Source organism: Lampris incognitus, chromosome 3 (genome assembly GCF_029633865.1).
Source record: "Lampris incognitus isolate fLamInc1 chromosome 3, fLamInc1.hap2, whole genome shotgun sequence".
NCBI lineage: Eukaryota > Metazoa > Chordata > Actinopteri > Lampriformes > Lampridae > Lampris > Lampris incognitus.
This window is the reverse complement of record NC_079213.1, coordinates 41,375,111-41,390,608: the sequence shown is the minus strand read 5'-3', so window position 1 is coordinate 41,390,608 and position 15,498 is coordinate 41,375,111. Positions and strand designations below refer to the sequence as shown.

Genomic DNA, 15,498 nt, shown 5'->3' with positions numbered 1-15,498 from the left:
CAACCACCATCAAAGTCCCTTTCAAGTCAGATATGACCTTATTGACCCCAGTGTGGATACTGACATCAGACCCCAGGTCAACACCTTGAAAACCACAACCAGTACAAAACTGCTTGGTTCCCAAAGATTTGCCAAGTTCTCCTCCAGGAGATCTCTGCTTCGCGACATCGCTTGTCTTCTCCACATTGCTCATGCCTTCAGGCCAGCTGTCAATAAGGACGGCCCTTTTAAGGGCTGCCACCATTGTGGAACAGGAGTCACAGTGGAAGAGAAAGAACAAGCTAAAAACATTATCTCCGAGCAGTGCAAGAGAAGGTGTACCCTGAAGAGATCAAGTGCATTCAGGGACAACAGGAGCTTCCTAAGGGCAGTCCTATAAAAAATCTGGACCCCTTCTTAGACAACCAAGGCTTCCTTAGGGTTGGTGGCTGCATCAGTGAGGCAAACCTAAGTCAAGTGGAAAAGAACCCACTCATTGTACCTGGCCAACATCACATTGCAGCCCTCATTGTCAAAGATTATCATGAACAGACCCTCCATCAAGGTCGGCTCTTTACAGAGGGAGCTGTTCTCATGGCAGGCTGGTGGATAGTTGGTGGCAAGAAGAAAGTGAGCCATATTATCCATCACTGTGTAAGATGCCAAAAGTTAAGGGCCCCCTCAGTGTTCAAAAAATGGCCAATCTCCCGGCAGAGCGTCTCTCAACTGACCCTCCATTCACAAATGTGGGCTTAGATGTGTTTGGCCCCTGGAGCATCTCTACACGACGCACAAGAGGTGGTGTCATCCAAAACAAAAGATGGGCTGTCATCTTTACATGTTCGAGCATAAGGGCAGTTCACATTGAAGTGATGGAATCTCTTGACACATCGAGTTTCATCAACGCCCTCAGACGATTCTTGGCTATCAGGGGTCCAGTGAAGAGCATCCGCTCAGATCGTGGCACCAATTTCAATGGTGCTTGCAAGGAACTCAAGATATCTTCGAACATAGACAATGCAGCAGTCAGAACCTATTTGTTAGGACAGGGATGTTCATGGACTTTCAGTCCCCCACACGCCTCCCATTTTGGTGGTTCATGGGAAAGGATGGTGGGTCTGGCCATGAAGATTCTGGACTCTATGTTTTTTAAGCTCAAAACCACAAAACTCAGTCATGAGGTGATCGTCACCTTCGTGGCAGAGGTGTCTGCCATCGTAAATGCAAGGCCCCTCGTTCCAGTCTCGACAGACCCTGATGACCCATTTATACTAACCTCAGCTGCTCTCCTTACACAGAAAGTCAACCCTCTCTCAGCTCCTGCTGGCAACTTTGTTGCTTCTGATCTTTATAAGCACCAATGGCGACAAGTTCAGCACCTCTCCAATACTTTCTGTGACAAGTGGAGAAAACAGTTCCTCTCAACACCTCAAACCCGGCGTAAATAGCAGTCTAGTCAACCACATGTGAACCTTTAGAGGGGCCTTGAGAGTGGCCTTGAAATGAGTGGCCTCTTGGACTTGTAACCAAGATGTTTCCCAGCAAGGACGGTAAAGTACGCACCGTGGAGATAAAGGTGGCCAAACCAGATGGAACTAAGCTCTTTACAAGACCTATTAAAGAAACAGTTGTCCCCCCAGAGCCATAAAGACTGGAAATAATGTTTTTGTTTTGTTAAAGAGCGGCGTCATTTTACGCCAGGCGGGGAGTGTTCTGTTTTGGTTGTAAAAGTTAGGTTTTAATGTTTTATTTAAGAAAAAGCAGTTAATTTAGTCAATTTTATGGTACTTTTTATAAATAGGAGCATTAGAAGTGCAACACTGTCACCTACTGACGCTTGTTTTTGGACAGCAGGTAGTGTATTCTTATGATAAATGCTTTTTACTTACATACTTTGTCATTTGTGAAGGGATGTGTATGACATTCGCTCATTTTATTTTTGTATTTCTCTCTGGCACGCTGTTTTCATTAGTCATGCTATTTTTTTGGATAATATGGTGTGCTATTACAACATGGAAATATTTGAAATGCTTTATGTGTGACATTTTCAGCACAAGAGATTTTAATTTGTGAAATTTGTGCATATGTGGGTATTTTATTTGGAAGTTTACACATCTGTAGAGATGCAATTTACATGTTTTTGATTATTTTTGTCTGATTTCTTTTGTAGTTTCACCCTTTACTACTGTCAGTAAACCTGGCAAAGTTCATCCAGAGTTTTGATGGGAGTGAGGCGTTTATCTGTCCATCAACACATGCATCGCACATGCATCTAGGACAGAACACTGGTCTTTGAGGATATAGTGGAGTTTGCTGATGATTTATTGTTTTTATGGATTTTAAACAGCTGCCTGTTGGCCTAATGAATAGCTGGTACACTGCAGTGGATTTTGACATCCCATGAGTCGACATTCCGGCAGTAATATTTCACAATGTTCACAGTATCGATACCTGGGGACCTGCTCTCTGAGACTATAGTGGAGCTTGCTAATGTAGATGTTTATGTGGAAGTAGACACACATGGCATGCAGTGAACAGATCTGACCATGTGCTGGCATTATTCCACATCGCTACTGTAAAAAAAAAACACTAGAGTCAGAGTATGGACACCTGAGGACTTGGTCTTTGAGAATGCAGTGGAGTTTGTTGGTAACAGTTTGATTTAACTGATTTAGAGAATTTCAAACTGTTTCATGTATTAAACAAATATGGCCATATGCTGCCTTTTGCCATCCCATAAATCCACAATCCTGTAAAAGTCAGAATGAATACGCAATGACTTGGTCTTCGACAATATAGACTGTTTTGCAGATAACTTAATGTAACTTAACTTATGCCTATTGACAAGACTAGGCTGGCTGTTGAATTTTACCACTGTCCTAATAATCCACATCCCTACAGTAAAAACATACGAACGTCACAGCATCGATACCGGATGACCTGTTCTTTGAGAATATTGTGGATTTTGCTGGTAAAAATATGGCTGATGTTTTATATAGAATTTGATTAGCTGCCTGTAGGCCTGATGAATAGACTAGATGGATTTTGCCATCCCTTAATTCCACATTCCTACAGTAAAGAAACATCAATGTCATAGCATGGGTACCTCAGGACCTGATCTTAGAAAATGCTGTAGTTTGCTGATAACAATTTGATTTACGTGTTTAATACAATTTTATACAGCAGTCAGTAGATTTGAACACATGCTGGATTTTGCCATCCCATAATTTGACTTTCCTACAATGCAAAAAAAAAGAAGGTTATACCATGGATACCTGAGGATCTGGCCTTCAAGAATATTGTGAATTTTGCTAATAATTTGATTTACAATATTATGATATTTTTGGATACCTGCCTGTAGGCCTGTTGAATAGACTCAGCCTTATGGTGAATTTTGCCATCCCATGATTCCATATTTATACAGTAAAAAAGTACAAAGGTCATGTCATGGATACCTGGGCACATCACGTTCCCATGGAGCAAGCAGAAAATAATCTTATTCGTTCATGTTATGGAGTATTAAATCGAATGGTCACATGTGCATCACATAGCAGTTCATTTAGCAAAGCTGCGTACATCTGAAAGGTGGTCGGCTTGTATGGAATTAGAGTTAAAGCTACATACTCTTGGTGGAAATTTGTCCCAAACGGGGTTTGAACCCTCGAACTCCAGAGGGAAATCAGGCATTCTTACCTACTGAGCTAGCCAGCTGCCATAGGAATCCAAATTCCTGCTTTAAAGAAGCTGCTCACAGACATGTGCCCTACCTGGGGTGTTCGTGAAACAGGTGGGTATTGTTACTTTATAGTTGTTTTTTATATATCAAGGGGAGGCCAATGAACGTTATTAATCTATTAGAAGTAGTATTTTTATTATTGCACAAAAAATGTCATCCCTACTACTTGTATAATAAATCATAGTCTGAGAGGAACACTGCTGCTTTGGTGTTGACCCACAACCGCCTGCACCAAAGATCAGTACGCAACTCTCAGCCTAGCCCAGCCATTTCTCCCCCGCCCACCCGCTTTTCTCCCCAGTTGTATCCGGCCAATTACCCCACTCTTCCGAGCTGTCCCGGTCTCTGCTCCACCCCCTCTGCTGATCCGGGGAGGGCTGCAGACTACCACATGTCTCCTCCCATACATGTGGAGTCACCAGCCGCTTCTTTTCACCTGACAGTGAGGAGTTTCACCAGGGGGATGTAGCACGTGGGAGGATCACACTATTCCCCACAGTCCCTTCTCCTCCCTGAACAGGCGCCCCGACCGACCAGAGGAGGCGCTAGTGCAGCGACCAGGACACATACCCACATCCGGCTTCCCACCCACAGACGCGACCAGTTTTGTCTGTGGGGACGCCTGACCAAGCCGGAGGTAACACAGGGATTCGAACCGACGATCCCCATGTTGGTAGGCAACGGAATAGACCGCTACACTACCCGGACGCCCCAACAGTCTGCATTCTTGTAAACATGGTATCCTCGAGCCCAGGAAGTCTATGATGTAAATTAAACTTCCACAAATTAGAACACAACGTGGTTGTGCAGTAATATTGTGTGTCCAGCAGAAACAATGCATCACGTTTAAGTCTTGGTTCCTGCTGGAGGTATTTCCAGCGCGTGTTTCCCGCTGCAGCTTGGGTTACCACCTTTGCGAAATGAAAATTGGGGGCCACATTAATGCGGTGGCGGGACATTATGGCAATTGTATCTGCTGTGTGAGTGCATGGCAGCCACAATATGACAGTAGCATGCTCGGTTAACAACACCGGGCTACAAGCACAACACCCTGCATAAGCACACCCCGTAGGTCATTTGTACAAACAGCTTATTACAACCCATAGTTACGTTTTAAAGTTAAGCGACCTCTAGCGGTCGTGTAAATTGCTCGTTATTTACTGACTACTGACCTTTCTGACTACTGACCTTACTGACTACTTACCTAAATCACTATTTACTGACTACTTACCTTTATTAGCCTGTCTATGAGGCGTTGTAAAAAGGATGTCAACAAGTAGATAAAAACCCACAATGCACAGAGGCGAACAGTATCTGTGGCATATCTCCTGCTGCTGGTAGGGGCGCTCATTTAGGAAACGCTACTGTGGGTCGTATTAGCGGGCCTATGTGGTCATGCGACCTATGTGGTTGTATGGGTTGGAGGACTTGTAGGTTTTTGTACTGCTAAAACCAATTTTGAGCTCTGCTTTTATGAAAATATTTTGTACTGCTCATTGAAAAATAAGCAAATTGGCAGATTGGAAATCAGTTCCCTCCCCCCCGTTATCGACCAGTATCATATTGTTAAATCTTGAATTTGTCCTGCCCTACACTTTAGTTAATGGGACCTCAATTTCCTGACAAGGGACACTTTTCTTTTTTGTTTCTGTCAGCTTCCCACAAGAACTCTTTTGGAATGTTACCTGTGCCTGCAACCTGTGGATTTGGCGCTCTTTGAGGTCACCCTCCAAGTTAGCACTGTTCTCCTGACGCCTCATCTTTAAACGCCAAGGGTAAATATTATTTCCTGTTTGTAAGCAAGGTTTGTTCTCTTACTGACTAAATGTGTTTGTTTTAACTTGTTAAAGTCGTGGCATTTCTTCCATCACCGAGTTTCTTTAAACTCTTAAGGTTACTGTCCCAGTTCAATCCAGGCTTCAATGAAGATGGTTCTAGAATGTGATGTTTCAAACACAGTTTAAACATTATTCCTGTATTGGAGCCATATGCAACAAACACATTCCTCTGATTGTCCCTGGTCAGAACTCAAACAACGGGATTGTGAGACAGTGAAACACATCAGTAGATATATGTCAGTCTCTACACAGGAAGGGAAGCAGATGACAGTCAGCTTTCTGCAGCTATCAAAACAGCCACAAACACTGTTCCAGATCAAGTGCGTGTTAGTGAAGCAAAACAGCATCAACCAAAGCAACAACACAAATGCAAACTACAAGAGAGGACGGCGGTGAATCATCTGTCATTTCAACAGCAAGTGAAGTTGCAGCTTATAAGGTGGTGAATCGGAATCAGAAGAGCAGAGTAACAGTGCATTTGTGGAGAATCTTGAAATCTTCTGGTAGAATTCCAGTACTTTGCGAGGCTATGTGTAAGATTTCATCAATATATCACTATAGAGTTATCCTTAAAGCTATCTCTAAGTGTTTCAAATGGTTACACTGATGTTATTTATGATCAAATTTCATCCACTTTGGGTGATCTCAGGTTCGTTTTCCCCACAAATTCCGCTTGGAGGACTGTTTACACACCAAAAGCAGCGGAGGAGAGAAATAATGAATGCTTGGAATCAGCTCATAAGGGCTATGCAAAGTCATGTAGATGGTCATCAGAATTCATCTGACACAAGAATATGAGAATTCGTAACTCAGACAGTAATGTATAGCTGACCTTCAAATAAATCATTCATGCCCTTGGTGAGTTTTCAGCAGTTTACAATAACATTTCACACATATTTGGTGAAACACTTGCAAGAGCAAGGTGTAAGGGCTTTGGAAAGGTGAAACAGGACAGAAGAAGGCAGTGCATTGCACAATCACAGCACCCAGTAAGTGGACCTGAGGGAAGGCTGCAGGACCGCAGAGGTACTGGCTGACTTTTGGTTATCAGGTGCAGCAGATTGAACCCCGACATGGCTGCAGGACAGAGAGGTGGCCCAGATGCTCAACCCACTGGGCTGAAAATAGGGGAAGGGAGAGGGATAACATGAGACAATAAGGCGCAAGACATTAAAATGACTGATAGATTTGACATTTTGATTAATAGCCCAAATCATGATGATTGACTGAATATTCCCCTGTGATGCAGAGCTGGTAGACTGGCAAGTATAATACATAGAAAGAACCCAATATAAAAGCAATTAGCATAACACCGGTTGATACCTTTTTCATTTACCGTGCACTGCATGTCAATCAGAGAAAACAACTTTCATATGAAGTGATTATAGTGTAGGCTGCAAGACCAGGACCCTGGGAGATTACAGTGTAGGCTGCAGGACCAGGACCCTGGGAGATTATAGTGTAGGCTGCAGGACCAGGACCCTGGGAGATTATAGTGTAGGCTGCAGGGCCAGGACCCTGGGAGATTATAGTGTAGGCTGCAAGGCCAGGACCCTGGGAGATTATAGTGTACGCTGCAGGGCCAGGACCCTGGGAGATTACAGTGTAGGCTGCAGGGCCAGGACCCTGGGAGATTATAGTGTAGGCTGCAAGGCCAGGACCCTGGGAAATTATAGTGTACACTGCAGGGCCAGGGCCCTGGGAGATTATAGTGTAGGCTGCAGGGCCAGGACCCTGGGAGATTATAGTGTAGGCTGCAGGACCCTGGGAGAGCTCCTGCTCTGCCTGATTGGCAGCTGAAGGGCAATGAAGCCAATACATGTCAAGAGGATAGCTATGGCACATACAGAGAGAGAGAGAGAGAGAGAGAGAGAGAGAGAGAGAGAGAGAGAGAGAGAGAGAGAGAGACAGGGGGCTTAAAATGGAGAGGGGGAGAGAGAGAGGAGAGCGGGAGAGAGGGAGAGAGAGAGAATTATATTTGGCATTACAGATTGTTCTACAAATTAATTGAAAGCGGTGTAGGGAGAATAACATATGCTATTATAAAATCAATGTACTCGGGAGCTACGTGTGGAATCAAACTAGGATCCAAAAAAACTCACTATGTCCCTCAGGAGTGCGGAGTGAGACAAGGCTGCCCTTTAAGCCCAACTCTATTTAACTTGTATATCAATGAGTTGGTAACTATGCTGGAAAAATCACCAACACCCGGACTCACTCTGCAAGACAGTGAGGTCAAATTCCTGCTCTATGCGGATGACCTGGTCCTTCTTTCACCATCGGAGGAAGGACTCCAGACTCAATTAGACCTTTTTCAAAAGTTTTGTCAGACCTGGGCCCTGACAGTTAACATGAGCAAAACTAAAATAATGATATTTCAGAAAAGATCCAGATATCAGCGAAGACAGCACATATTTAGATTAGGACCAAATTAAATTGACCATACATTTAATTATACCTACCTAGGCTTTAGAATCAATTCTAGAGGAACTTTCAACATGGCAGTGAATGAACTAATAGACAAGGCACGCAGGGCTTTACTTGCCATAAAAAGACAAATCCCTTTTGAAATTCCAATTAGAATCTGGTTAAAAATATTTGAATCAGTCATAGAACCAATTGCCCTTTATGGCAGTGAAGTGTGGGTCCACTTACAAGTCAAGAACTAGATAAATGGGAAAAACATCCAGTTGAGACCCTGCATGTTGAATTCTGTAAAAACATTCTTAAAGTCCATCGGCACACTACAAACAATGCATGCAGGGCAGAACTAGACCAATGTCCTCTTCTGATTACTTTTTTTTTTAAAAAGAGCAATCAAATTCTGGAAACATCTAACATTCAGCGACCCACACTCTTTCCATTATAAAGCCTTGCAATACAAAGAGTTGAGCAAAGACAAGAACTCTCCTACCAACCTGGTCTTCAGCCATCCTGTTCCACTAACACATACTAACACTTCAGAGGCACAAGACCAGGTCTAAACTACACAACATATTCGGCTTCAACAAATTCCCTCAAACCTAAAAGACAATTATTATGAATATCGGCAATCTAAAACAAAATCCCAAAGCACGATGCAATGCTATTTGACCCTAGACAGAGAGGACACATTAGCAGATTACCTCATTCAAATAAAAGAAACACATTTGAGAAACATACTGACGAAGTACAGACTCAGTGAGCATCGCCATAGAAACAGACTCAGTGAGCATCGCCGTAGAAACAGACTCAGTGAGCATCACCTAGCAACAGAAACAGACAGACATAAAAAGACCCGGATGCCAATAGACCAATGTTTCTGTCAACAGTGTGAAGACAATGCTGTTCAAGACAGAGCCACACTTTGGGGCTGAATGCAAGGCATTCCGGGAAATCCGCGATTACTACTTTCAGAAATTTGAGGAGAGACACCCCAAATTCACTGCCCTGCCAAACCCCAGAAAACTGCCCTACATACTAGGTGAACACAGAGACAGCTGTACTGTGACACCCCAAATTCACTGCCCTGCCAAACCCCAGAAAACTGCCCTACATACTAGGTGAACACAGAGACAGCTGTACTGTGGCTGCACAGTATGTTCTAGCCTGCCACCGTCTGAGGGACAGTGAGTGATACCCTGTACTCCTTCCCAACGGGGAGGACCGGGACAACACTCGGAGACACATACACACACACACATGCGGAGACTGACAAATTCACACACATCCACTCACACAGGATCTTGTGCCATGACGTAGCTGTGTAAGTTGTTATTGCATGTGTTGATGTATATGTGTTGTGTATTCGTGCACTCTTATTGTCCTTTAAGTGAAAATGCTTTGCAATACAAATGTATATTTGTCATGCTAATAAAAGCACATTTGAATTTGAGAGAAGAGGGCGAGAAAAGAGAGAGGGAGGGAGAGAGAAAGAGACAGAGAGGGGCTGAAAATGGAGAGGGGGAGAGAGAGAGACAGGAGAGAGAGAAGAGTGAGAGAGAGAGGAGAGAAAGAAAATATTTTTTGAATTTTAAACAACTCTTTATTTAAAACAAAAACCCAACAGACATCTTTTTCACCACATCAACATGAGCAACTCCTTTACATTAAGACATCCAAAAAGGTCTTTTTTTTTTAAGAACAGTGGTTCAAGTCACATACTCCCAAAGGGTCAAAAAAATTATGAAAAAACTGAATTAAATACCAACTGCCCGTCATTGACTGAGCAAATGGCTTTAGTGAAACACCACCGTGAAATAAACTCATCTAAGTTGTTCATCAGGGTAAAGAAACTGAACTCCACTAAGACTCTCACCTTCACCCTTGCAACGAACAAAGGAAGTAAATCTTCTCCTGAACCAATATTAATTCCACTTTTCCTACTTCTATAAATCGAAAACTTAGCTTGTCCTACTACAAAATTTAAAAGTTGCCACTTTTCCGCATCCTTTTTCTTGTACCCAGCACCAAAGACAAAAACAGTTTCATTCCATCTTTCATCACAGTGTGAGAATATGATTTGTAGAGCTTCAAAAAGCACCCCAAGTCTTTCGCATTCCACCAAACAATGAAAAATTGTCTCTGGCGACTGGCAGAAAGGACACCTAACAGAAACAGTTGGATTGATCTTAGAAATGAAACTATTAACTGCCAGCGCTCCCTGCAGGATCCTCCACTGCAAGTCACCTGACCTTTTGTTCAGCGGGGCTTTATACAGCACCCTCCACACTGGCTTACAATCATCTGCCACTTTTAACCTTGTTCTCCATACAGTGTCCTTTCTCTCATTCAGTATTTTCTTGTTCATGGCTACAACACAACTTCTGTAGAAGATGTTTCCATCTAACATGTAAAGGTCCATTTTAGTAGCCAAATTTGGGACTGGCAAAGGTCCCGTTAGTCCAGTCTGGTCCATGTGGAGGCCCAACTCGGGGAAAGGATCTCCATTATCAGGAGTCTCAGTCCCAATGGCATAGTCATGCAGAATGTCCAGTTCCTCCCTGGTGAGTCTTTTAAGCCATGCATTCAGAACTGGTGTGTCTGCTGGACTTCAAGCCCAGCCGTGAAGCCGTTGCCTCTGTGTCAAGAAGCATTGGACCTGCAGCATCCACAATGTGCTTCAACTTAACAGTTCCAGCTGAGCATAGCCCCCAGTTGAGACCTGGTTTGTTGTCATCCTGAACGTCCAGCCTGGCCCCATGGATTAGAGGTTCTTCCAGAAGCCAAAACAGAGATGCTGTAGGCTCCAGTCTGCACCACTTAAATAGAGTCCAGGCTCTAAACAATCCTTGATGAAAAGGTGGCAGGTCATGCACACTCTTACAAACACAGTCTGTTAGAAACAAAGAAGCATCTAAACCCAAACCTTCTTTAAAATAATACTCTTCAGAGGTCTGCACAGCACATCATCAGTCCCTGTGAGGTAACACTGTATGAATTGTAGCCTAAAGGCTGCTACTCTGCTCTCTAGATGTGCCAAACCCTGCCCTCCCACCTTTTTTGGTAGGTATAGTACAGTCTGTGGTACCCGGGGCAGTTTATCCCAAAAAAAGTTAACAAGCATAGACTGTACTTTTTTTTAGCAACCCGGCAGGGGGCTCTAAACAGCTTAGCTCTTGCCAGAGGGTGGAGGCTGCCAAATTATTAACAATTAAAACCCTTCCTCTATAAGACATTTGTGGTAACAGCCATCTCCACTTTTGTAATCTCTCCTACACTTTTTCCACCACCCCGTTTTTCCAAACAGCCTGGTCATTACCCAGAAACAATCCTAGGTACTTGAAACCTCCCCTCTTCCAATTTAGCCCTCCTGGCAGCTGAGGGAGACCTGCAGACCACTTTCCAACTGCTAAGGCTTCACTTTTTACGTTTCCCAAAACGTTTCAGTTTTCTCAATCAAATTAACATCATCTTGACTTTTTATAATGACAACGACATCATCTGCATATGCAAATAAAACAATTATTATGCCAAAATCAGGCAAACACAATATACGAGCGAAAATTGTGTAATAAGGGTTTAATTGAAAGCGTATGGACAGGGTCCGAAATTAACACTCGCCACCCGCCAAAGGCGAGTAGATTTTCTGATTGGCGCGTAAATCTCAGAAGCCTACCCGGCGAGTAACAAAAAAAGCGAAATCCAACCACTTAATCCCCCCATCTCTCTCGCGCTCTCTCCCTCTCTCTGTCCTTAGCAACAGCAATAAATAGCAACAACAATAACAGAAACTAACCAACCAACGTGCATTAGAATGTTGCTAGGCGCTACTGGCGGGTAACATGACGCACACACCCGAGAGGAACAATGACAGCAGCACCGTCAAACTCGGTAGTAGCCTACTCTATTCTTTTAACTAACGTTAGCCAGCAACACCAGTTACGTGGTGATATTTAGAAGGCGCAAAACCACCATCAAAAAGACAACCATGCCCCGTAGACGAGGAAGAAGCCACCATTACCACCAAACCGCAAAAAGAAAGTTTAGTGAAAAGTGGAGGTATGGCGATAAAGGAGCTGCGAGAGGCTGGCTGGAGTATAACGCACAGACCGTGATAAGGAGTTGCTCAGTCTGTCGCCAGGATGCCAAAAACCGCAGCAGTTCATTTGTCATCGGTAACAAGATAATGAAGGTAGAAACCATCAGGGAACATGAGACCTCCAGATGTCACATTACCTGTATGAAGGCCTCTCAGACTCAGTCGGAGCCTGTCCTCACAACATCCTCCGTAAAGGCGCTAATAGTCATGTCCGAGCAGACCAGCAGGACAATCTCTCCGACTTCGAATGGATGTGCGAGTAAGTGAATTTAATTGTCATCTCAAAATATCCTTATACAGCATAAACAAAGTGCTGTCTGTAGCTAGCGTTTGCCAGCTAGCACTAGTATGTGACACCTATAGTTTGCACTAACGTTAGCTGTGTGCTAGCTTCAACACCACGAAACAGGTAAAACTGATTGGCGCGTCCACGGTCTGAGCATCGGCTTTGAGTCGATGCAGTTGCCTACTGGCGGCCGGGGTGCGCGCCCCGGTCTTGTCCGAGCCGACTATGGCCGGACTCGATGAAGCAGCAAGAACACTGGTCAACACAATTTTTCTTGCATGGGGTTTTTTAACGGATTCTAGCTAACTTTGGGGTGCTGAATCCAAATCTGGCATTAGTTTTTGCCTATCACATCAGGTTTTTGAACTATGAAAAATCATTATTTTTGAGAAAACAGCAATTTTACATTCGAAAGTTAAAAAACACTGTTGCATTAGAAGATCGATAGATGCAAAAATGATTACAATGAATAAATAAACACTCAACCTAGCATGAAATTACTTAGGAAATGAATAGGGGTCATTTTTATCCCCACCAACATTGCCAGACTAGATGGTCAACTTTTGTAAAATCCTGAATAAAGAGCATACAGATAGCACAAAAACTTGATGTGATAGAGCAAATCTGAGCTCAGATTTGGATTCAGCAGCCCAAAATTAGCCAGAAACAGTTTCCAAAGTCCATGCAAGAAAAAAAAAACTATTTTTGTAGACCAGTGTAATTGGCAACGCTGTCTTCGGGAGGGGGGCGGAGTCGGCTTGTGTTTGTCACATGAATGCGTCTCTGGGTGTGTCAGAAAAAGCAGTGGTTCGACCTGGATTCGCCTTGTCACGGACGGAAGTGGCGAGGCGTCTCCTTCGAAACTACCGGCCGGAGAGATGCATTTGGCGAACGCATGCAGTACGAGGGTGGATGTCTGAACTAAAATATGGATCGATTGGCCACTAAATTGGGAGGAAAAATCAGAAATAAAAATGAATTTAAAAAAAAAACTCAACTCAGTCACACTCTCGGATCTACTGATGGTGCAGCTGTTATCTCCCGAGATCAGGGAGTATGAGCCAACCAGAGCTGTTGATCTGTGGCACCAAGACTCTGTCAGGAGCAGGAGGCCAGACTTCATGGACGGTGCAGAGAGAGTGGCTGCTGTAGAGTGAGAAGTAGTCTGTCTGGGACTAGGGATGGCCATGTGGAGCACTCGAGTAGTTACAATAATACTGCAAATAAAACATGAAATCATACTTGTAACATTTTATCTTTTAACCATTGACTAATTTTACATAAAAATATTTTTGCTTCAAACCTGCACATTTTTAAAAGCTCTTATTCAACACAATACCTTATTCTCTCATTGATATGTACTGAAAATGTTTGTATGGCACAAAAAAGGCTACTCATTATTTTGGCCGGTAAAAAATATGCTTGGCAAGTAGATTTTTTTCCTCTACCAGTCCCCTTGGCCGGTAAGCCAAAAAGTTAATTTCGGATCCTGCGTATAGAGCATGCCCGACATTGAGCAGCCTTGTCTTATACCTCTACATGCTTTGAAAGGTTTACACAAAACACTATTCATTTTTAGTACTCTCAATATCTTTGTACAAAATCTTAATCTTGGCAACAAGTCCAGGGCTGAGGCAAAACCTTTCTAACACTTTCCAAAGGTGTTGGCGCTCAACCCGGTCAAAAGCCTTTTCTTGATCCAGTGAAACCAGACCAGCATCAAAGCCCAATGGACCAGAGACTTCCAAAACACCCCAAATTAGTGACACATTGTCAACAATGGACCTGCCAGGCACACAGTAGGTTTGGGTCTGATGGATGACCTGATCCATCACCTTCTTCAGTCTGTTGAACAGGACTCTGGAAAGCAGCTTGTAGTCCGCACACAGAGGAGAGACCGGACGCCAGTTCTTTATATCATGTAAGTCGCCTTTTTTTTGGCAACAACGTCAGAACAGCTCTCCTGCAGCTCTGGGGCAAAAATGACTCATTAAAACATTCAGTGAAGACCTCAATGATGTCGTCACACAGTTCAGTCCAAAAAGCTTTGTAGAACTCCAGCGGGGAGTCCATCAATCCCAGGGCCGCCACCCCCCCCCCCCCCCCGCATGCTCTGTAGCGCTGTAGACAGCTCCTCTGTAGTCAGAAGACCCTCCAATTCATTGTTGGTCTCCTCTGAGATTCTGGGCAGCCCACTACAGAAGGAATCAGATGCCCCTTTATTCTTGGTGTACTCACTGCTGTACAGAAGAGAGTAAAAGTCCACAGCTCTCTTCTGGATCTCACTGGCCATAGTCAGCAGGTGTCCTGTTGTTGACTTTAGGGCGTGAATGAACCTGCTTTGTCCATTCTTCTTTTCTAGGCTGAAGAAAAACTTTGAAGGTGAGTCCATCAGGGCAGCACTCTGAAAGCGAGACCGGACCAATGTCCCCTGTGCCTTAATGCCCAGCAACAACCTCAGTTTCCTTTGGACCCTGCGGAATTCTGCAGCTCCTCTATTTCAATCTCTAGATCCCTCATAGATTTGGTAATGTCACGAGAGACATTGAGAGTGTGCTGTTGACAAAGCTGCTTAATCTGCATTTTCCCATAATCCCGCCACTGTTTCAATGACGTAAACTCCCTTTTCCTGGTTTTGAAAATATTCTAAAAAAAAAAAGTTTCTTTAAAATGTGCATCTAGTAACAGAGCAGTGTTAAAATGCCAGTAAGCAGACTTCTGTTTGACTTTTGCAATAAAAACATTGCATGTCACCATTGAGTGATCTGAAAAACCTACAGGCATAATCCTGCATTCTTTAAAAATACTAAAATTATGTCTAAAAGAATAGAAACAATCGCGTCGTGCCATAGTAAAAGACTTTACTATGGACCCAGGTGTACTGCCTAACATCCTCATGCATCTCTCTCCACACATCAACCAAACTGTGAGCTACTATCAACTGCACGTCTGGAGGCAGCATGAGGTTCAATATGATTTCTGTCCATATTATCATTTTCGGTGCAGTTAAAATCCCCTCCTAGAAACAGAAACTCTTCAGGTCCACACTGGTTTAAAACCACACTGAGGTCAGTTAAAAACTGAACTCTGTCAGGCCCTGCATTCGGAGCATATACATTTACAAACACCAAAGTAAAGG

The 15,498-nt window shown here is 43.6% G+C and overlaps 1 protein-coding gene across 2 annotated transcripts in view; it reads right to left on the bottom strand.

Moving 5' to 3' along the window:
- The window catches only part of msrb3 (methionine sulfoxide reductase B3), a 52,411-nt gene that overhangs the window by 23,206 nt on the left and 13,707 nt on the right, over positions 1-15,498 (bottom strand). Inside the window, exon 2 of one of the 2 annotated variants that reach the window (XM_056276545.1) lies at positions 6,553-6,671. The exons of the other annotated variant lie outside the window; for it this stretch is intronic. Coding sequence (XP_056132520.1) covers positions 6,553-6,628 — 76 coding nt within the window. The 5' untranslated portion in view covers positions 6,629-6,671. The remainder of the gene's footprint in view (positions 1-6,552; positions 6,672-15,498) is intronic. 2 annotated transcript variants of the gene reach the window in all.